Below are 22,358 nucleotides of genomic sequence, written 5' to 3'. Positions count from 1 at the left end.
GCTCAAACGAGCTTGGCTGGTCTCCGTGATGGTAAGAAAGGAGGTTATCTTGTAAACTGTAGAAGATAAAAGTTGAGATTTGAACCATGATTTTACGAGATTTTAATCTCATCCCTCAACAGCCAATGAAGCAAAATTCTCCAAATGGTATGACTTTTGTTTCTTTAGCAGAAGAAATCCACCTTTTAGCATGCTAACCCAGAAAACCATTGTCCCGGAGATGCCAAAACCTCGTGGCTATACCTTGATTAATAAATTGTTGAAAAAAATGCCATCAGGATCTCTGAGACTAGTTAACCGCATAAAGAAAATAACATGGCAGGAGGGTTTCTCAGACAAGACTTCTACTAAATGTCTTCCACAAACAAAATTCAGCATCTGGAAGAAGGAAGAATCCCTTTCAGCCTTCAGGAGTGGTAAAAAGTTGGAAAGAACTTTTGGGACCAAAAGACTTTACTTTCCCCTGTTCTGACAACAGTTGTTGGAATGACTTGCAGAAAATCAGGGGAAAATCGTAACTCTGCTGTCAATTAATTCCACTCTTCCTTCCATTACCCTACAGGATCAAACTCGGATATGGCAAAAAGCATGCGAATAGTAACTCATCAGCCATCAGGCATACACATAATTCAACTCACCAAAATTCTAGGATGACTGCGGAAACAAGAAAATGAACGTGTATTTCTGTGGGGAAACAAGAAAATGAACGTGTATTTCTGTTGCCAAACATTTATTTCTTTATGAAATCATACAATTTCAGGCTTATGCGTAAACTTACTGGATCTCAAGAAATGTTTGAGATAGGCATTGGGGAAGAGAATAACAAATGAAAGTACAACAAGAGATTAAAATTAAAACTGGCGCAAGGAGACACATAAAAACTACTGTAAAATGAAGTTGCCTTTAAAATGCAAGTACCATAGCCAATGCAAGTTTAACTTCAGTTAGTAGCAATACACTCAGAACATAATTGTGTTCATAAATACCCAAAGAATAATCAGGTCATACTGCCCGGACTGGAGGAACACAGTAATTATCTGTTGCTATGCTTTCAGCTTGCCTCTCATCCCATGTTTATTGGGCCAGACACCACTCCTGTCGACATGCATTGGGTTCTTCTTGGCTGCAACAGAGCATTGATCAGTCCGACCACCCTTGCTGCTCATCTCTATTTGAAGTTTGCGCCGCCTCATCCTGTTCTCCAACCGTATTCCTCTCATGGCACGAACCGTCCGCTCCCTTTCCAGCGCCTGTGAGAAGTTCCAGATCCTAACAACACCTTCCTCTCCTCCACATACAATACGGTCAGCACCGATATCTACTGCAAACAAATTGGGCCCAAACCCATGTAACATCCTCTGAGGCGGTTCAATGTTGTTACGGTCCATATCGGTAAACCTTGAAACATTCTTTCGTAAAGAACGTCTGTTGGTCCTTAGTAGTTTTCTCACATCAACTAGTGACAGCCTCCCATCACTAGAAGCTGAAACAAGCCACGGAAACTCAAATGCAAGGGAATAAACAGGCCCTGAGTGAGGCATCCAAGTTGCAACCTTAAAAACATTAGCCTCAGGTTTAGGACCAGTGATCTCAAACATGTGCATAGCCCCATCTTCTCCTCCTGTAAAAATGAAATCCCCTGTATGGCTTCGAGCCAAAGAATAAGTGTTACCTACATGAGCACTATGAATGACAGTTAGCAGAGTCCCACAATTAGTGTCCCAAACATACACGTCTGAACCTGATGTGCTAGCAACTGTAGTATCATGCGGAACAAGGCTCCACACCCAGTCACCATGCCTCAAGATCTTGATGCATTTAAGTGAGGAACGATCCCATATACGAACAGTCATGTCCCATGACCCACTATAAATCCTTGTGGGGTCCAAGGCAAGAGAGGTTATAGGTCCCTCATGCTCCCAAATTCTAAATTCAGTGTTTGGCACCTCAGAACCTTTAAGGTCAAACAAGTTCTTGAGACCCTCAACTGCCCTCCAGCCTTGAATAAAACCATCAGTACCACCAGCAACCAACAGCTTCGTATCCGCTGCAACTGCTCGTATAGTGCAACCAAGTGGCCACGATGATGCAATATACAACCCGTCTTCCATGTCCCACATTCGCACAATCATATCATACCCAGAGGTAAAAATGAGCTTGGCAGAAGCCAATACAGAAACTGTTCTAACTGCTTCAGTATGCCCATGCAAAGTATCAATGCTATAACGACTCAAAAAAATCTTACTCCTGTACTCCCTCTCCACAAACAGTTCCTTCCATGACTTCTCATTTGAAACCCCCGCACCCAATGGTGCAGGAACTATAGGGAGTCCCCATCTCTCACTATATACTTCCTTCCAAACACTATTCTCGGTTGCAAGACTATTAAGTACTCTCGATACACACGAAACTATACCAAGCTCTTGAGGATCAAGGCAACTAAGAATCTCAGAAATCAATGCCGGAGGAAGGTCGGTAATTGACCGGCGACAATTGAGCAAAACATCATTACAAGAAAGCTGTTTTGAACTCAAACTGCTTAAAATCCCCTTCTTAGGATAACAATCTAAAGAAGACTCTGAAATTTCAAGATGTTCTGTATTGGAATTACTTTTTTCAACACAAATGGCAAGACTTTTTGACACCTCAGTGCTCTTTTGGCATTCAAATGCCATAAAATGAATAGCTAACCTAACCAAAAACACGAGAGCTAAAACACCTAAAGCCCTTAATTCCAAGACGTTACGTAAGCAAAACCCAGATGGAATTTCAACCCAAAACTTAAACTTTGACAAGAATTCAAGGACAACCCAACAAAAAACCTGAAACGAAACCCTAAAAGTCAAATCCAAAATTCAGTAACAAATAGACGAACTTAAAGCAAAACAATGACAGCCCAAATTTAAAAATGATCAGAGTTTGATGAATGTAAAGCAAATAATCGAAGGAGGTCAGATTATGTGATCCTCAAAGAACTCAAAAACTAAAACTTAATAAATAAAGATGAAGTTTTTAATGGTACCTATTGAAGGAGAGATTAAAGACAAGATCTTTGAAGCAGATACTGTAAATAGTCTTGTTGGGTTAGAGAATTTCTTGTCAAATATGATCAGACCATAATCTACAAGGGGAATTGAGGTTTTTTCATGGTGAGATTGGAGCATTTTTTTTATTTTCTATTATCATCGTTCAGTGGCTTAAGGATCTCGACGGTGGAGATTAAAGGATTAAGTGTCATAGGGTTGTAGGAACCGCGTGATGTAAAGTGCTGTCGGCAAAAAGATATGGCATGTTAAGTTGTCAATGAGCCCAATACTCCCATGCTAGTTTTGGGCCAAGTTTGTTCATTTTGTTTCATTTTTGAAGAGAGGATCTCATTCAATCCTTATTGGATTTGATCACCGGGTCAATTTGCTGTTCATAGAATTAACCTCTATCAATTATTTTTGTTTTGATTTTATTTAAACAGTTATTTATTTTTTATTTAAATTTTTTTAATATTGACTCCTTCAAGTTTGTAAACACTTTAATCGAGCAAACTAAATCATTAAAAACTTAGTTAAATCTACAAATCAATATATTTTTTATAATAATTTAAAATATGATTATGATTTTAATTTTAATTTTAATTTATAAATTTTTTATATCAATCAAAGATGTTAATCTTTAAAAATTTTAATGAAAACTTTAACCATACTAGGATATTGGTATACAGAGAATGTTACAGTAAGGTAGCATTTGGAAATGCAAGTTAATTTATGTTTTTAAAAAATTTAATTTTTAATAAAAAAATTAATTTTTTTGTATATTTTTACATTGTTTTGATGTATTAAATTTAAAAATAATTTTTTTAAAATAAAAAATATTATTTTAATATATTTCAGTATAAAAAATACAACATAACTATACTCTAAATAAAAAAACTCTAATCCCTTGCCTTTTTTGTTTGGCTCCAACATCAAAATATGTGGGATTGATGCCTAGATAGCATTGGATTATATGGCAAACATTAGCATTGTTTATTGTTACATGAGTGTATTATAATTACAGTTCAAGCAAAACAAGCACTTTGGGGATGGATTAGTATGGAAAATGGAAACTCGAATGTCGTTTTGTGCTGAGGGAATGGCTTCTTATTTAGATCCTATTTTCCCTCCTTAATTTTCTCATCCTTTTCTCACCTTTCTTTTTCATCTGTATCTTTGCATAATCTTTCCTCCTCTTATTCACACCTCTCTCTCACGGATTCTTGACCTTTCCCTCCCTGAAAATTAACTAGTCTAAAACAATGACAGAAGATTGCTCCTCCTCTGAAGAAACAAGCACCCCTACCACCTCCATATCACAAGACACCTTCACCACAGAAACTACCACGGTCACCACCTCTGCCTTCAACATCCCCCCTGAAACCCCATCATCAAGTTCCTCCTTCAACACCCATTTAGCCATCCAATCCCTTTCTTCCATTCTAACCACAGTTTCTCCCTCTCTCCTCTCTCAAGATCAAGACCCTGCCTTCTACCTCCTTCACAACCCTGATATCTCCTCTCAAGTCTCATCACTCCTCCGTCTCCCCGACTCTGGTGCGGGCGACAACAACCTCTGTCGTTGGTTCTATGACACGTTCCAATCCTCGGAACCCCAACTACAGCTCGTAGTCTTACGTTTCCTTCCCATTATTGCTGGCCTTTATCTCTCTCGTGTTGCCCTAAAAAAACCCTTGGCTGGTTTTGAGGCAGTTTTGTTAGGCGTTGCCCTAAAAAAACCCTTGGCTGGCTTTGAGGCAGTTTTGTTAGCCATTTATGCACACGAAACTACCTCACGTGCAGGCCAAGCTATGACTGTTAACGTGCCTGATTTGTCACATCCAAGCATCTACCATGAATCAAAAAAGCCTGCAAAGGATATTGATGCTGCAGATTTAAACCTAGCTGTGATATCTCCAAGTTTGGAGCCTCATGTTACGGTGAGATCAACAAAAAGGGCAAGAATTGTTGGGGTTGCATTAGAGTTATATTATAGTAAGATGTCTCTTATGCCTGTTGGTTCAAAGATTGATTTTTGTGAGTTTTGTAAGGTTTGGTCTGGTCAAGACGGTGATGAGTACAAAGATGGTGAGCTCCAAGACGATCAAGAAAATGTTGAGTTTCGAGTTGATCAAGGAAATCTTGGGAAGGAAAGTGTCATTAAGGAAGGGAGGATTGCTTTGCCATGGGAACTTCTGCAACCTGTTTTGAGGATATTAGGGCACTGCCTTTTGGGTCCTAACAAGGATAAAGAGTTGATATGTTCGGCTTCTGCAGCATGCGGAAGTTTGTATTCAAGGTCTTTGCACGATATCAATACTCAGGCAATTTTGGCTACTAGGAGTCTTCTTAGGCTCAGTAAGATGGCCTTGGATCCCAAGAACAATGTTGATCATACTGAGATACCAGTGACTGATGTTATCTCCCTCTAAGATTGAGTAGTTGATCTCTTCGATCTTGCCTTTTTTTTCTTTATTCTTCAATTTTTCATGTTCTTCGTGTGGAATATGCCTGCACCTTTTATGCTGAGTTTTGTAGAGCTTGCATTTTTTATTTCTTAAACATTATCTGAGATTGATTTTGCATATTGTTGGAAGGAAGTTGCATCTCCATCTCATTATGCTAGCTTTCTTTCATTCTTTTTTCTGTGCACTCTTGATTGTTCTTCTTACGTAGGCCACTAAGGCAGTGGCCTCAAGAAAGCCCTTAATTTTTGGAACAAATTGCTCAAACCAACAAGAAAGAAACTGGATTTCAGCTCTAAAAATCATTCCTTGTATTTGCACTACATTTTTTCATAGATTGGCTTCAGAACTTCGAGTAGAACGAGAGGAATATGAACGTCTCTTAGCCTATCTTAACAGTGTTAAAACAATCTCTCATCAGTTTAGTTCTCAGCGTTGGTGTCTTTGTTCTGCTGCAATTCTGTTTTTTCTCATGCTGATCAAGATATTATGATATGGTTTTGATGGATTTCATGCTCCCCTGTTGATCAATCAACGTAATGTTATGATCGCGTGGCACTCAATCTCAATCGAATTACCTCTGAATTTCCGAAGGAGTAGTTTAATCCAGAGTCATATGCAGGTTCTGTTTTGTACTCGGTTCTGTTTTACTCTTCTGCTAGCCCTTGTTGAACAATAAGTGTTTGAACCAATGAAAATATGTGGGCTAATTATAGTGATTGTGAATTGGGCTCATCATCTGATAGAAACACGAAAGAATCCCGATATGAAGCATATTTAAGTGATGGAAAAGGGCTTCTATAACCAACGATCTTTACTTTTGAGTAGCTTAATTGTATCAAGTTAATCCATTTTTATATGACTCGGATCAGCTTGGAAAGAATCTTAACCATTGAGTTACTAGATTCCATTTTGTATTTAATAGCCTAATTTCATTTCTTCTTTATATAAATAAATCTATTTTGATGAACTCAAGTCAATAAAAATTTTATTCAATTTAATTAAAAACGCTCTCCAGTAGAGTTTCAAGTTCATGGAATCATTTGAAGTTATGGGATGATAGGCTTATTAAACTACACATGGGTTTTCCCCAATTCAGAACATGGATGCTTAAGGCCAATTAATCCACTGAAAAATTCTATCAGGAGAAAAACAAACAAGGAAGAAAGAAAGGGAACAATGCTCTAGTTTTTTTTTAAATGAAATAATTGAAATAATACAACAAATCGCACACTTTATTTTGCTGCGAGGCATACCAGATCCCATGGTCACAGCATTTAATAAATGATGAGACTAAATTAAGCTGTTACACCTGAGAAGAAAACTGGAACTCAGAACAATGTTAGGAGAAATGAAGATGCTAAGCCACCAAAGATTGCATAAGCTGAGCCAGCAATGCTCGAAGCAGCACTCTTTTTATTCTCTCCAGTTGATGGACCTGCAGCCAGTCAGCTTAAAATCAATGAATTTTAATTACATGTTGACCTAGCCAATAAACTTTGAGCTAATTATTTGTTAGACCTGGCCCGGACTAGGGGCCGGTTAGCCAGGTCGCGGCTAGACCCGCCACGCCTGAAGGGTTAGAAGATCATACAAAATCAAAGAACTGGAAAAAAGACATCAATATGAAAGCAAGTACCCAGAGGTGTCGAGCCTGTTGATGGACCGCTTGCTGGAGCTTGTACTGGGTATCCCACAGCTGCAAAACATAGCCAGTTGAAAAAAAACATAAAAAAAAATAATCTAAAGCTAGAAATCTCCATGTTTTGGACTTGGTATTATGAACCATTGAGATCTGAACTTGAACATAAAAGGTATTATGCTCATGTTCAAGACAATTTTCTTAAAAAAAAAAAACAATAAAAAATAGATTAACACTTAGTAATTTTCTTTAAAAAACAATAAAACAATATTATTTTAATAAAAAAATTAACTCGTAAGTAATTCAATAATCCTGTTTCCTTTTCAAAACAATCTTGAATGCAGGAAACAATCAGGGGGTTCTCACCTATCATCTACAGGCACGTGATGGAACGGGAAATGATACATAAAAGGAGCACAATAACAGATCTAGCACGTGATTAGGTGAGGGAAAATCCACTTGAAGTAAACTAAACATGGATTTTTTTCAACCGCCATCCCAACTACCACTTGAAGTAAACTATACATAGATTTTACAGAACACAATTACCATGAATATAAGACTGAAGGATTTGCATTAGGATAATTTTAAGGAAAACCCAATTAATTAAAGAGAAGACAAATTCCAGACAAACGACAAGCATCTATACCTTAAACTTCACACTATCAATGATTTCTTACAAGCGATTTATTTATTTATTTTCAAAAACACATGAATCTGATAAATAAAATTGGGTTTAATTTATTTCACCAAATCTGCAAGCCACTAGCCTTGCAAGATTTTTCTTTTCTAGCTAGCCCTTTTTTTCTATTTTAAGAACTAAAAAAATTGTTTGTAGGGTCTCAAATTCTAATAAAAAAAGAAGAAGAGGGATGGCAGATTCAAGATGGTTCCCATAATAAATGTCAAAGGCAAAACGGTGAGCATCGTGCATTAACGGCAAGTGATGGGTTTGGGCAGAGCAAAGACAAGGCACTGGTAAAGTTCGTTGATAGCATTAAAGCATTGATGTGAGATTAATACAATTTTAAAAAGAAAAAAAAACAGGCATGTCTCGAGGATAATGGTTAAAATTACATTTGTTAAGGTAATTAAAATTTAATATACAATTAGAGTTCTCAATTTCAATAATTAATGGACCTTTGGAAGGTAAATAAAACAAGAAATTAAGGATCATTCATGTATTAATTAAACAAGTAAATAGATTTAATTACCTGAGCACAAGGTGGCTGAAGGAGCATCAATCTTGCAAACTGCAGGAAGCTTGAGAGCTCTTCCCTTATCAAGTGAGATCCCAAATTGCTCAGCAAAATCACCACCAAGCAATTGACACAAACATACAATGTTGCTATCTATCAGCCCAGCAAGCTCAGGACAGCAATTCTTATCAGGGACTGTCAAGTTACTTCCTTGTGTTACATACCCCAAGCAATCAGACATGTTCAACAATGGAGTTAAACATTCATTGACAGCTGTTGGTCCGGGAGCTGCCGGAGCAAGATCACCTGAAACGGGTGCAGGTGCTGCCACAGGAGCCGTGGCTCCTGACGTTTTTGCTGGCACTGTTGAAAAGATGGTCAGGGTTAGAAATATGGTGGTGATCGCTAGTTTCGACATTTTTCTCTCTTTATTTTCTATGCAGACACGAGCAAGTGTCGCTATGTTTCTGTCTTGTGGGGGTGGTTTTGATTTTGTGAAGGAAAGCTCGGTCTAGAAGTTATATACGGAGATAGCAACACTTGCCAGCCGAAATCAATAAATATACAACCACCACCAAAGTTATTGTCCATGGATTCCTGCCACTTCCCACCGTCTTTGGTGCGAAAATTAACGCGTTTGGACTCCTGCGGTTATAAAACCCCATTTATAAAATTCTATTTAATCTTTTTATAAATTAAGACTAGAAGGAGTTAAATCACATGAATTTACATAATTTAAGAAATTAAGATAGATTATTTTAAAATTTTAAAATCTAATTTTATATAGATCCTAGGTCAGTAAATTACCAGATTTACTTAATATATGAAGTCAAGTTTAATAATATTATTTAAAAATTTAAATATTATATTAAGAGAGTGTTTATTTTTACAATTCAACCCACTTTTCAAAATATTTTTTATAAAAAATATTAAATGAATATTTTTAGGTGTTTTTTGTTATTTTTATGATTTTAATGTATTAATATTAAAAATAAAAATATTGTTTTAATATATTTTTAATTAAAAAATATTTTTTAAAAAAAATATTATTCACTAAACTCTAATAAAGATTGATACCTAACCATCGAGGCTGCTCTTGTCTAAATAGTCTCTTCGTTAAATTTTAACTTCAAATATATATGAAGATCTTTTAAAAAATAAACGAACATAAAACATGTAATCAAATGGATGTATGATCGAATTATGTGCGTAAACGTCAAAACAATGCATGGATATATGATCAAATAAATATATACAATTACACCCATTTTTAACCAAAAGAATGGCAAAGGTTTCTCTTGTTTTATATATATATATATATTGGTACGTTCTTGATTTTTGGATGAGCATAGAAGTGTGAAAGTACAATAAAGCGACAGCTGATCTGCTAAGCTGTCCAGCAGGCTTCCAAATACAATAAATGTTCTGAAAAGAAAAACAAAAGAATAGAGGGAAAGAGAGATGTTACCTTTAAGGCTTGATTTTAATGCATTTCTCATTTACTCAGCTGTACTGGGCTGGTGGGTTTCACATCTCAATAATTTTGATACCGTAGTAATAATTATTTTTGAAACTATTTTTTAAAAAAATATATTACAAAAATATTTTTAATTTTTATATCAATACATTAAAATAACTTAAAAATATTAAAATAAATAAAAATAAAATAAAATCATTTTTAAAAAAATATTTTTAAAATATAAAAATAAATTGGCTTGGAATCTACACATCATTCGTTAATGCAGTGCACTGAATTCGTAATATTTCATGTAATTGTTAAGAGGAAAATATAATGTTGATCTCCTCCTCCTTTTTTTCAATCCTGGTAGTCAGGAAAGCTATCGATCCACCCTTTGTCGACTGGACTAAGAAGATATGTTACATTTGAGGGTATTTGGTAATGTGTTTAAAAAGTACTTAAAAAAAATCTGAATTATTTTATTTTAAATTAATATATTTTTTATTGTTTTTAAATTATTTTGATATATTAATTTCAAAAATAATTTTTAAGCTCAAGATTTTTGAACTTTGGAGTATCTTATAATATTTGATAAGATTTTATCAACTAATCCTCTTAATTTGTAAATATTTATGTAAAATTAAAAATAGAACATAATAAAAAAAAATCTCTCTATATTAAAATGACCTTTATTTATATATTAAAATATACGCAAGTAATAAATTTATAACTAAATCAATTCATGCAAGATTGATATCTATCTGATAATATATTTATAGTAGATATTTTATAATCTCATAAAATTTAGACCTGTAAAATATTTAAAAGAGCAACAAATGATTAAATCAATTTTTTTTTAAAAAAAGAGGAGAAAATCAACCGTGGGAACTGAGAAGAAGGGTGAAAGATTTATATTTGTACACTATTCTAAGCGAATAAAGTTTTTAATTTTAAGAGTATATAGTATAATAGAAAATCATTTGACCATGGTTTATTTCTTGTTTTTCTTCTTCTTCTTTTTCCCTGTGGTGTGAGGAATCAATGCGGTCGTGAGTACTCAGCAAGAGGTGGATGGGAACTCACTATTGGACAGCATCCGACGCAGGACATGCAACTGTTTGGAAGTACAGGTATAATTATTTTTTAAAATATTATTAAAATATTATTAATTTAATTTTTAAAAATTATTTTAATACCAGTATATTAAAATAATTTAAAAATATAAAAAAATATTAATTTTAAAAAATTAAAAAAATATATTTTAAAAAAACACTATAGAGAAGGACTACGTCCAGAGAATCAAGCCACGGTGCCAGGAAATCAGCAGAGCAGGATGGATTAGAAATAGATGATGTTTTAGGAATATTAGGAAATGTTTTGAAAAAATCCGAGAGCCCAGTAACAATTTTAAACTTTGAAATTATTTTTAAAAATAAAAAAATTATTTTAATATATTTTCAAATAAAAAATATTTTAAAAAATACCTGCCATCACAATTTTAATTTTAAGCAAAGCTTAAAACAAATTTTCCAACATTTTAGGATGGACATTTCCTCTCACCCTTAACTAGATAGTTGTCAAGGTTAAATATTTGTCAAGGTTAAATATTGCTATGTTAATCTTAAAAGTGAATTAATGCACGATCTTTTTAATTGATTAAAAAAAAAAAATTGAATCGATCAAACTTATTAGCATATAAGGGTTAACCCATGACTTCGATTTTTTTTTTTAAAAACCAAACAATATTATTTTTTTTAAAATAATTGACTCAAGTGAGCCGGATGATTTCAAATATTAACATATAATTTACATGTTGATCCAGTAATCTAATATACTGAGATTAAATATATATATAGTCGGTCCCTTAATTGTATCCGAAGCTGTTTTTATAACTGACGGTGAGCCCCTGAGAAGCTGGAATCCAGTATATATATACTGAGAAGAAAGTGACATGGGTGACATCAAGCCATAAGAGCTCACTGGCATGAAACTTTAATTGGTTGTGTGTGAGAAATGAACTTTGATTTCTAGCAGTATCCCACTTTCACAAGTTTTCTGCGTGGGGGTATGGTATAGGCACAAATCCTGACGTAACATGTTATGGTCTTCACACATGGGCTCCCAAAATTATACCATATAGTATATGTTTTTCTCCTTACTAGATTAAATTTTACACGGGTCGCATCAAGCTGTGCCTTAATTTGATCTGTATTATTTTTTTTATAGCAAAATTAGAGTATAATTCTTGAGAAAAAGCAACCCTATTTCGAAAGAAATTCTAAACAATTTCATGGATTGCTAATAATTAGAGTTGGTAGAGACTGGATAGGAGACTTGGAGGAGAAGCGTAGGAGAACTTTCAATGGTAGAGTATTGGGAGAGAGATGAAATACCCTTTTCGTGAACATATGATCAAAGAGGAGGAAAACACTTTATTCGATCAGCACAGCTTGGTGAACGGCGAGCCAGGCCACTTGCCAAGTTACTTGTTTGGGTCACACATGAATTCTCAAGTCACAAGAAAGACAAGTATCTCTGAAATATTGTGCATGATCAGACCAGCTTGTTCATGAGAAGATTATTGGTTCTTCCTCTCCTTCCCTTTCTTCTTGGATAAACACCTGAGAATTATATGTATATTGTGTTTGTTGGTGCAGGATGTGACGTGAGTATTTTTATAAGGCACTTAGGTGGATAACTCGAGACAATTTATTTTTTAAAATAAAATAATATTATTTAAAAATATATTTGAAATCAACTTAAATCACAAATTAATTTAACAAAGCAAAAGATTATATAAATTTATATTTAACTTAAAATAATCTATTTTTGTTAAAACAATATTTTAAGACACAAAAACAAATAAAAAATAAATCTGTCAATGAGCACCCGCACATGCTCACGTGTTGACGAGCTCTTCTCCTGTCTATCTACTCTGCTGGCAGCAAACCCCGTATGGCTGGCAATTGATGGCACGCATTTTCTTGGTTGGACCGTAACCTTAAGATAGAGGCTCGAAGAATTCTAATATATAATTTGAATAATTATAATTTAACTGATTAAATTTGAAATTTATTTTTTAAAAAAATTATTAGTTTAAATTTTAAAATTATTAAAAATTTATATAATTATTAATTTTAAAGTTCATGAAATTAATTAAGATTATCAGGACATTTATGTTAATAAAAAGATAAAAAATAAAAAAATTATAATATAATTACACTATGCTATACTCACTTATCACCCATGCATCTAAGCTATCTATAATTCGGTTTTAAGCTTCATATGGTAAACTTGTTTGCTTTCTAGGAAATCGTTTTCCAGGGCAGTAATTTCTTAAGATGTAATTATTATTTGAGAGGGTAAATTTCCACTTGCCACCAAGCCAAAGTGACTTTCTAATTTTTATATTGAAGGCGTCCACCGCAAGAGCAATAAATGTCTTTCAGTCATGAAAGTTGTGTTTAGCGTGATGGTTCAACCTTATCTTTATTAAAATTTAATTATTCTTTTATATTTTTATATTGTTTTAATGTATTAATATAAAAAATATTATTTTAATATATTTTTAAATAAAATATAATTTTAAAAACAACTATTGTTATAATTTTAAATACTCTCGGGCTTGGAAATGGCAATTTTTTTTTAAAAAGTTATTTATCTAACGTTTGATGGGCCACTGGCCTAAAAAGTCCTTATATAAACAATAAGAATAATAAATTATAATGGGTTAGGAAGGTAACTCGCATCTCTTGCTCCAGGAAAATGTTTGATGGGCCGATTGGGTATAAATACTCAATTAAATTCACTAATCACGAACTACTTGCAAAAAACAATTCATTTTGTGAGCGTTCGTCACAGTAAAAAATTATATAATAATTAAAGAATATTATTAATCGTAGTTGTCAACTTTTTAATATGCGTTCATGGGATGCGGAGTGCGTTCAAGACGGGATTTCTTTCAGTGGATTGGATTGAAGTCTCTATCAAACACAAAAGTGTAGACTGGGTGACTGGGATTTGCAATATTTTTGTACTGTACTAGTTATCTGTGATGATTCTTTTGAGGATTCTGTTCCCTGGCAGCTGCTATTTTAATGCAGCTTGCTTACCTCAACAGGTTCACCTCGCCCCAGGAAACCAAATCATCTCAAGAAATCATCCTAAGTTCACAGCAATGGCAACCAATGGCAACCATTCAAGAGTGGAGAAGTAAACATCGTCTTCTTTTTTCAAAGTTGTTTAACGACCAATTCTTGGCCAAGAGCTCGTTTCATTGGTTAATGACTGGAGTGTTTTTTGCCTTTTGTCTTAGGTATGCAGTGGTGACTGGTGCGAACAAGGGCATTGGTCTTGAGACAGTGAGGCAGATTGCTTCTAAGGGAGTTACAGTTGTGCTAACAGCTAGAGATGAGAAGAGAGGGACGGACGCCACTTGTATGCTACACAACATGGGTTTGACAAATGTTGTGTTTCATCAACTCGATGTCTTGGACCCAGTTAGCATCGAGTCCTTGGCCAAGTTTATCAAGGATAGATTTGGAAGGCTTGACATCCTGGTAAGGGTTCATTTTCGAGAACGATTATATTAATTAATCTGTCAAGAAATCTTCTTGCTTTACACTTAGTTAGGGTTCTTGATCATAACCACTACGATGCAAATCTGTTGCTGTCTTTCTGTTGTCTGCGCTGACGGTACCAGCTGCTGGGTAGCCATTAATTCTGGTCTGTTTAGGCATTTGATAGGATTACGTTGCATGCTGAATTTGGATTTGTCCTACTGATGTTTCTTCCAAGTATTTTGGTGAGCTCTGGGAGCTCACTGTTAAGTCCAGCAATGGATGGTATGGTTTAGCATCCACAGAAGAAGAAGACGACGACGAGAGAGAGAGACCAATTCTTCTGTTTCATTTTCTGCATAAATCCTTCTCTTTCGGGGTTTTTATATCTAAACCAAAAAAAAAAAAAAAACAACCAGCTACATATGGCTGTGTTTTAATTCTTCTAGAATTCAACTAAATGAAACGTGCGTTTTCAATCCAATGTGTAGTCCCCCTTTTGTCAACCTCTTCCTGCTCAAATTGCTTCTTCTCCAGCCATCCCCTCCAGAGAATTAAGGACCTGTAACAACAATTCTAATTCCAGAAATGCTTGTGACAATATTCTCTCCCCTTGAAAATGTCCTTGTCCTCGAGGACAAAATATGAAATTTGATGTAGAACAAAAGTGTCAGCTCCAAGCACTGATCCATATATCCAAGGATCTCTATGTCTTCACTCAAAAGATTCAAAGAAGTTGCCTTTGCTTTCAACACCTCGAGCCCCTTGAACATGTTGAAAAGATTTAGAGGTTCATTAGCAACACTGGTGCATTGAGGTCTACCCTTTCAACAGTATAAAGTATCCCAATGTCTTCTCTGTAAGATCAGGACGAACCTAGAATCTTCAACAGCTGCTGGGAATATTTTGATGCCGGGAAACTTTAAAATTCACGATATGCAAATCATGAGGCAAGGGAGCAGCTAAAGGTGAGAAGGATCTTGAAGGTGATGGCACAGATAACTCCTGGGGATTCTTCGCGACAAATGCATGCAATGGATAATTCAAGTGAGCACCAACACAGTGAAAGAGAAGAGAAGGGCTGAGGGAAGGAGGATTAGAAACAGGATCTGAAGTGGTAGAAATGCTAGACTCAAAAAGAAAGTGAAAGAGTACATGCATTGGACGATTATCCATCCGTCTTTGCCCAAGACCACGTCCATCGTCTTTTAGCAAACGGCGGGCAAGCATAATCTCCAACCATCCATCTGTAAGACTGGCTGCACACAGGGACTGTCTAGAATGGATAGAAAACCTCTTACCATTGGATCCTAGCATGAATGCTAGAGAAGGCATAATGTAGTAATTCCTCGTACTATCTCCATTGTAAATTCGAGTGCTATGGGAGATGGGAGGTTTTCTCCCAAGTCGTTTTAGGATACGAGTACACTTCCTGCACCATTAGACCCTCAGATAACACCATGTGCCCACCAGCCACAATGATAGGCTGAGCATCACCATTGGGTTTGAATAGGTAGGCCCGACTTCCATAATTAGAGCACAATTCTATTTCTTCACCTACAGCATCCATGGAACCATCTGTATTAGTTACTTTCTGCAACAAACCGTGCTTGACATCAAAGATGAGAGTTTGATGTTGATTCTGAATTTCAGCCACACCACCTTCTATTATGGAGCAGGGCAAGAAAATGAACTGGACATCGAGAAGTATTTTAGTTTTGTTGGTTTCGCCTTTTCACATCCCACAAAACCATTAGCAACATAATATGTTTGCAACCCCATGGCATGGACAGAAGCTTTTCAATGGAGACGATGCTTCCCATTGTACTTCAATTGATTTGGAAAAAAATTGCAGTAACATATTGTGATTTAATAATTGCAGTAACTATGTTTTCACATCCCACAAAACCATTAGCACAAATCTTGTTTCTATCATGCTGCAATTCAGGGGACACTTGGCTTGGGACAATAGTCCAGTTTGAATCCAAAACAGTAACATCATGCCTTTTAATAATAACCACCACAGCCTCTTCTCTAGTTTCCTCCAAGGGATTAAAAAGTACAACATATTGTGAACTTCCTTTGCGAGCATTGATTGCCTTAAGCACTGGTTGAGCGTCATATTTATATCTCACCTGTTCTGACTCATACTGGAATGGAATATGATCAAACTTTTCATGGTGAATACCAATGAGTACTTCAATTGATTTGGAAAAAAATTGCAAGACCTGCAAAGAAGTATGCATCCAAATCCTGGAGTCTCCTAACAACATGACCCCAAGTAGTGCTAGCTACCCCATCATGATGTTGGAAAAGAGCTAAATTCCTCCTCGCAAGAGTCATCTTGTAGGCAAACCCCGTGGCCAATTTTTAATATTGTGCTCTCTGTCAATAACCATACAACAAAGCCATCTCTGCAGCACAAAATGTTTGCTCCGGTACCCGATCAACAGCCCTAAAGTAAGGCCTTGAGATGCGATAAGCCAATAACCACACCAATAGTCCAGTTGCCTATCAGAATAAGTAAAGAAGTGACCCGATAGAGATGGAAAAGCCCCAATCTGTCTAGATCCAACCTCAGTAGCAGGCAGAAGATGAGAACCAGCAACCCGCTCCTCCCTACTATCTACTGTGTTTTCCAATATCATTCCATGCCCGCCAGCAAGTTTCACTGCCGCTCCTCTCCCCACTTCTGCATTCCCTCTGCAATTGTATACCACAATCTTCCCCCGGATTTTTGATGGACTTATACTCCCCATACAGCAATGCTTATTCCCAACATCATCATCATACACCAAAGGAAGCCTGGAATCAACATGTGAATCACCAAAGTATAGCGAAACCCCGCCAAAAATCCATCCATTGCCCAAGACTACATTGGCTGGAAACTCTCTATCAATTGTTGAAGCACCTACAGTAAGAATCCCTGGAGCAATATTGGCAGCAATATATGGATCTGGTCCTGAGTCCCCAGCAGAGCAAGACACAACAATTCCATGTAGTGATGCACTAAACGCCCCCCATGGTAGTCGAATCATGGTCATATTGAGGAGAATGACTTGTAGCACCAACAGATAAAGAAGTCACATGGACTCCTTATTTGCCTGAGTTGTGAGGAATATGCGTGGCAGCTGCAGTAACAGTATGTGATGGTGGCAAGGAATGTTCAACAGAGGTTGTTGTTTGGGTGCCAAACAGGCCATCAAGGGGTGGATGACGAAGCCCACATTTGGGATTCAAGCAATTTCCATTCAACCAGAAATAGCAATCCCTAGGATTAACCCTGACATCTTCATTGTGCCGATACTCACTCACTTCCCTTATAGGAATGGTGATCTCCTTCCTTCACGTGTCCAGCATGTTTTTGGAGTAGGGTCCTCATTTAGTTAGTTGTAACCTTTGCAGAATCAAGCCTTGTTGAAATGAGAATACACTAATGAGGTCCTTAAATTCCCCAAATCTAGCTTCATGACTAGTTTACATACTTTCCAGTTTCTGTCCATGTATCTCCAGTAGCTTCATCACTTGCTCATGTTCCTATGTTTGTTTCTTGTTAGCAGCATCCAGTGAGCCATCCAACCTTCTAAGATCTTGGGATCTTATATCAAGTGCCGTACCTTGAGTCTGAAGATCCGAGGCTCTGATACCACTTGTTGCATGCTGAATTTGGATATGTCCTACTGATATTTCTTCCAAGTATTTTGGTGAGCTTTGGGAGCTCACTGCTAAGTCCAGCGATGGATGGTATGGTTTAGCATCCATAGAAGAAGAAGAAGACGAGAGAGAGAGGGAGAGAGAGACACCTATTCTGTTATTTCATTTTCTGCATAAATCCTCCTCTTTCGAGGTTGTTACATATATATATATATAAAAGTTAACAACCAGCTACACGTGGCTGTATTTTAATTCTTCTGGAATTCAACTAAATAAAACGTGCGTTTTTAATTCAAATGCGTAGTCCCCTTTTTTTCTGACTTCTTCCTGCTCAAATTGCTTCTTCTCCAGCCATCCCCTCCTTAGAATTAAGGACCTGTAACAACAATTCTAATTCCAGAAATGCTTGTGGCAGATTAACTCCCATGATAGATGAACAAGTGAATGAAAGAAGTTAGATTTTCAAGAGCAATTTGGGTTGTCATTAATGTATTTAACAAATTTTCTCAGCCAAAATCTTATAAATTAAACTGCCAGTTACTGATTTATGATAGCAATTTTGCATCTAATACAGCCTAGTTGGTAAAGTTTAAGCTTAATTCCTTTAAAAAATATGTCTAGATGTTCTGTTCTTGCTGGCTCGATAGGAGTCATCAAATGGTGTTTTGTTCAATGTTAATCATAAGTGATTTAGAGTAAAAACAAAGTTTTATTGAAGAGTTATGGAGAGCAAATGTATAATTTTTCCTGGTTTGGAATTTTGAGGGTTCTTTTCTTGTTTTTCCCTTATTTTGTGATGCATTTATTTTGTCCAGGTTAACAATGCTGGAGCTTCTGGAGTAGTAGTTGACGAGGAGCGCTTGAGGGCCATGAATATAGATCCTGAAACTTGGGTGAGTTAACCTTATTCTAAAACATGAAAGCTTTGCCAGTGAATCCCAACCAGCAAAACACAACCTTAAAACAACTGTTTCTCCGTGCAGCTTTCAGGCAAGGCAACCAACATGGTTCAACAAGTGATTAAGACATCTTATGAGACAGCAGTAGAATGCTTAAACACTAATTTCTACGGTGTCCAAAGATTAACAGAAGCTCTCCTCCCGCTTCTGCAGCTTTCCCCTTCAGGGGCCAGGATAGTTAATGTATCATCTCTCAGGGGTGAGCTATGGGTAAGTGCAGCCCACGTTCATCATTTTTTCTGTTCTTCTTTGATGGAGAATTAACAAACAGCATCACACTTTCGCACATGGATATTGTTATTGAAATGTTCATTGTGGAGTCATGTATGCATAAACCTGTTTGCATTGCTGCTAACCAATAAGCTAAAACTTGGCCTCGTTGTCTCTCTAAAGACCATGTACTTGCACAATAGTTACCTTGCAAAAAAATTTGATGTTTATATGCCTCACATTAGTGGCATGTATATTCCGAGTATAACGACCATCCATATATATTGAATCCGACCCCTGCAAACTGCTTCCAAACCAAAAGTGGTGAAAGAAGCCATCTCTGCACTTCATAGAAGATAGAATTTGAACAACTTCAACATTTTGCTTAATGTTTCACTGTAAACAATGCATTATGTGCACCTGTCTCAATTAAGGCAATCATTACTTGCAGAGAATTCGAGGATATGATCTAAGAAACGAGCTTGGGGATTTGGAGACACTGAATGAAGAGAAACTGGATTCAATATTGAAGAGATTCTTGAAAGATTTGAAAGAGAATACACTTGAAGCTGGTGGCTGGTCATTGATGCTGCCAGCTTATAGCATCTCGAAGGCCACCCTTAATGCCTACACTAGAGTCCTTGCCAAAAGGCATCCTAACATGCTCATCAATTGCGTTCATCCTGGCTACGTCAATACAGATATAAACTGGCACACAGGACCAATGCCAGTAGAAGAGGGAGCTCGAGGTCCTGTCAAGTGTGCCCTTTTACCTGATGGAGGACCTACTGGCTGCTATTTTGATCAAACTGAAGTCGCCAGCTTTTGATCCAGGTCTTTCTACTCAGACGCTGTTGGATTTTGTCGATGCTATGAAAAGACTAATTTTTTTTTTTTTGATGATGATGAAAAAGACCACCAAATTAATAATCCTTCATGATATACTTTTTGGTTCATTCATTTCAGAACATGCTTACAAATTAAAATATAATCTTTATTTTTGATGATGATGAAAAGACCACCAAATTAATAATCCTTAATGATATACTTTTTGGTTCATTCATTTCATAACATGCTTACAAATTAAAATATAATCTTACACAAGATAAGAAGTGATTAATTTGAGGGCATTTATTTGCCACCACCTATAAAGAAAATGCCGCCGACGCAAAATATGGCAGGTAAAAACCCTTATTCTGTATGCGGACTTAAACCATTCAAATTACAGATTTTTAGCAGCTTTAACAACTTCACTCAATGGCTTTCCATCCTCAACCTCACTCGTAACATTTCCCAACGTACCTGTTACAAGAGTTAACATGAAGCACATTAAAGAACCAATAAGCATGTGCAAACACAATCATGATCTAACGCATGATCTAACAGATGCATAACCTGAAAGGTTAAGCATTGGATCAAAGCCTTGTTAAATAGGTACATCTCAAACTCCCAATTTTACGATGGACAGGGTTTCCTGATCAAAGTCTATGATTTGAGGACGCTATGACAGGAAGGCGAGCACCAACCTCTCAAGAATAGCTTCAAGTCAGTTCGATTCTGCAGGCTAGCTAGAAAGGACCCAGAACTGTAGGTGAGAAATGAGTCGGAGATATATGCAAGTCCATGTTTACTGGCTCAGAGTGTAGAGAGTAACAAGTTCTCTGCTGTCCGCGGGCATATTGTTTTTTAACTGGCAAGTCAGGAATAAAGACCGTCTATAAATGTTCTTTGCCCTGAGGAATAAAAAATGAGCCTTTTCAATACCTGGGTCTCCCCTCTGGATTCCCCATGCAGTATGACTGAAGTCTAGGCACCTTTCTACGGTAAAGAAACTCCAGTCTGGACTTTCTTTATCTAGCACTAATCCCCGTTCCAAGAAAGGCCATGATCACTTGGGCATTTAAAAAAAAGCCATAAGTAACTCCATGCTACCTACGGCCACTCATCGACCAAAGCATGCATGGAAGTGAAGCTTCGAACTAGGGTTTCTACTTTGATCGATCAATCTCTGACATTGTCTTTCGCATACATTTCCTCAATCTCACTAAGAAAAGGCATGCATCAACTACATTCAATAAGGCGGCTTGAGAATGCTTTGAGATTTCTCAGATCTCCAGTCTACAGTCCACCCTCGCCACCATCAATCCAAAGATACATTAGAGTGGCACCAACCCAGATCACTTAGAGTTGAAAGTGATAAACCACTCGACTTAACCCAGCAAACTTCGGAAAAAGCTTGATCATTTAACTCTCTTGTAATAACATCAGGCGCAGCAACTACGATTTACTGTCACAAACTCCAATTACTCTCAAGTAAACTCCCTGACAATGCCAGCCCAAAACACAAAGGTTCCAACTTTCTCAAATGAAAACGTACAAAATCGACTTCGAATGCACATTCCCACTGTTACACAGAAGCCCATTTTAATGGTATTGAGCTAAAAATGGAAGAGAGTGATTATAAAGGGAACTTGTTGAACATGAAGGGATCGACAGGAGACAATGTGTCGGAGGAGTTGGCGACCAACGCCTCCACAGCCCATCAAAAGCAGAGTTATATTCTTCATTCAATCTGTCTGTCTGTCTTCTTTGCTTCTTCTCACTATGAATTTTCGGTTGTCAGTACAGTTGGTTGCAGTTTCTCGTCTCTTCGGGGTAGGGTTTTGGGTTTATAGGCTGTATAAACAGGGGGCGGGGGGGTTCTACCCCTATTAGTCCCTTTAAGTTTACAAGATATTTAATTGCATCCCTGTGCTAATAAAAGGTTGTTCAAGTCCCTGCACGTTAGCTTTTTTTTTTTTTTTCTCATGTGTCTGCCCTCGATTCACCTCGAAATCTTGAACTCTTTTAAGAGAATAGCAGCTAAAATTTAATATATTTATGCCTTTGACCTCAAAAGGCCTTAGAATTTCGAGTCTTAGCTTTTACTGTATTTTCTTGTATTTGAAAAAATAAATAAATGATATTGAACAAGATAAAAAAAATGTGAATTTGTCTCCATCAATGGCATTTTATTTATAATAAAATGAAAACAATGTAAAAAAAATATGAGTTCTTGAAATAAAGCAAAGGGACAAGTATCTAGGTTAATAAAATTATAGTTATGGTTGTGGTTTAAAATGTTTTTTTTTTTAAATATATTAAAATAATATTTTTTAAAAAATTAATTTATCAAAAAAAATTGA

General features: G+C 36.3%; 4 protein-coding genes and 1 pseudogene across 6 annotated transcripts; 2 read left to right on the top strand and 3 right to left on the bottom strand.

Moving 5' to 3' along the window:
* Positions 1–713: 713 nt before the first annotated feature.
* On the bottom strand, positions 714–3,132 carry FBX2 (F-box protein 2). The gene is made up of 2 exons (XM_011045315.1): positions 3,023–3,132; positions 714–2,822 (listed from the first exon to the last, which is right to left on the bottom strand). Exon 2 carries the CDS (start codon positions 2,673–2,675, stop codon positions 1,044–1,046), a length of 1,632 nt encoding a protein of 543 aa, XP_011043617.1. The 5' UTR covers positions 2,676–2,822; positions 3,023–3,132; the 3' UTR covers positions 714–1,043.
* Positions 3,133–4,272: 1,140 nt separating this feature from the next.
* On the top strand, positions 4,273–5,481 carry LOC105139027 (uncharacterized). The gene is made up of 2 exons (XM_011045327.1): positions 4,273–4,700; positions 4,749–5,481. The coding sequence occupies exons 1-2, from the start codon at positions 4,289–4,291 to the stop codon at positions 5,456–5,458; spliced, it is 1,122 nt and encodes a 373-aa protein (XP_011043629.1). The 5' UTR covers positions 4,273–4,288; the 3' UTR covers positions 5,459–5,481.
* A 1,178-nt stretch (positions 5,482–6,659) lies between these two features.
* Positions 6,660–8,938, bottom strand: LOC105139035 (xylogen-like protein 11). The gene is made up of 3 exons (XM_011045337.1): positions 8,348–8,938; positions 7,125–7,190; positions 6,660–6,929 (listed from the first exon to the last, which is right to left on the bottom strand). The coding sequence occupies exons 1-3, from the start codon at positions 8,748–8,750 to the stop codon at positions 6,823–6,825; spliced, it is 576 nt and encodes a 191-aa protein (XP_011043639.1). The 5' UTR covers positions 8,751–8,938; the 3' UTR covers positions 6,660–6,822.
* Positions 8,939–13,695: 4,757 nt separating this feature from the next.
* Positions 13,696–20,133, top strand: LOC105139053 (short-chain dehydrogenase/reductase 2b-like). Of its 3 annotated transcripts, none has more exons than XM_011045373.1 (6): positions 13,696–13,800; positions 13,912–14,000; positions 14,101–14,350; positions 18,820–18,897; positions 18,988–19,173; positions 19,625–20,133. In XM_011045373.1, the coding sequence occupies exons 1-6, from the start codon at positions 13,723–13,725 to the stop codon at positions 20,000–20,002; spliced, it is 1,059 nt and encodes a 352-aa protein (XP_011043675.1). In that variant the 5' UTR covers positions 13,696–13,722; the 3' UTR covers positions 20,003–20,133. The 3 variants fall into 3 exon arrangements, with proteins under 3 accessions (XP_011043675.1, XP_011043658.1, XP_011043666.1); XM_011045356.1 differs by having other exon boundaries at positions 13,696–13,824; XM_011045364.1 differs by having other exon boundaries at positions 13,696–13,824; positions 13,912–14,003; positions 14,107–14,350.
* On the bottom strand, positions 14,528–16,903 carry LOC105139042 (alpha-mannosidase 2x-like; annotated as a pseudogene).
* Positions 20,134–22,358: the final 2,225 nt, after the last annotated feature.

This window comes from Populus euphratica, unplaced genomic scaffold (genome assembly GCF_000495115.2).
Source record: "Populus euphratica unplaced genomic scaffold, PopEup_1.0 scaffold3.1, whole genome shotgun sequence".
NCBI classification, from domain to species: domain Eukaryota; kingdom Viridiplantae; phylum Streptophyta; class Magnoliopsida; order Malpighiales; family Salicaceae; genus Populus; species Populus euphratica.
This window is presented reverse-complemented; position numbering and strand designations above follow the sequence as displayed.

Excerpts from the sequence above, each read along its gene's own strand:
- FBX2 (XM_011045315.1), bottom strand. The coding sequence starts at position 2,675 with ATGGCATTTGAATGCCAAAAGAGCACTGAGGTGTCAAAAAGTCTTGCC.
- LOC105139027 (XM_011045327.1), top strand. The coding sequence starts at position 4,289 with ATGACAGAAGATTGCTCCTCCTCTGAAGAAACAAGCACCCCTACCACC. Across the intron at positions 4,701-4,748 it reads TGCTGGCCTTTATCTCTCTC|GCGTTGCCCTAAAAAAACCC; the intron begins GTGTTGCCCTAA and ends CAGTTTTGTTAG.
- LOC105139035 (XM_011045337.1), bottom strand. The coding sequence starts at position 8,750 with ATGTCGAAACTAGCGATCACCACCATATTTCTAACCCTGACCATCTTT. Across the intron at positions 7,191-8,347 it reads TTCAGCCACCTTGTGCTCAG|CTGTGGGATACCCAGTACAA; the intron begins GTAATTAAATCT and ends TATGTTTTGCAG. Across the intron at positions 6,930-7,124 it reads CTCGACACCTCTGGGTACTT|GTCCATCAACTGGAGAGAAT; the intron begins GCTTTCATATTG and ends GACTGGCTGCAG.
- LOC105139053 (XM_011045356.1), top strand. The coding sequence starts at position 13,723 with ATGCGGAGTGCGTTCAAGACGGGATTTCTTTCAGTGGATTGGATTGAA. Across the intron at positions 14,001-14,100 it reads GGCAACCATTCAAGAGTGGA|TCTTAGGTATGCAGTGGTGA; the intron begins GAAGTAAACATC and ends TTTTGCCTTTTG. Across the intron at positions 14,351-18,819 it reads TTGGAAGGCTTGACATCCTG|GTTAACAATGCTGGAGCTTC; the intron begins GTAAGGGTTCAT and ends TATTTTGTCCAG.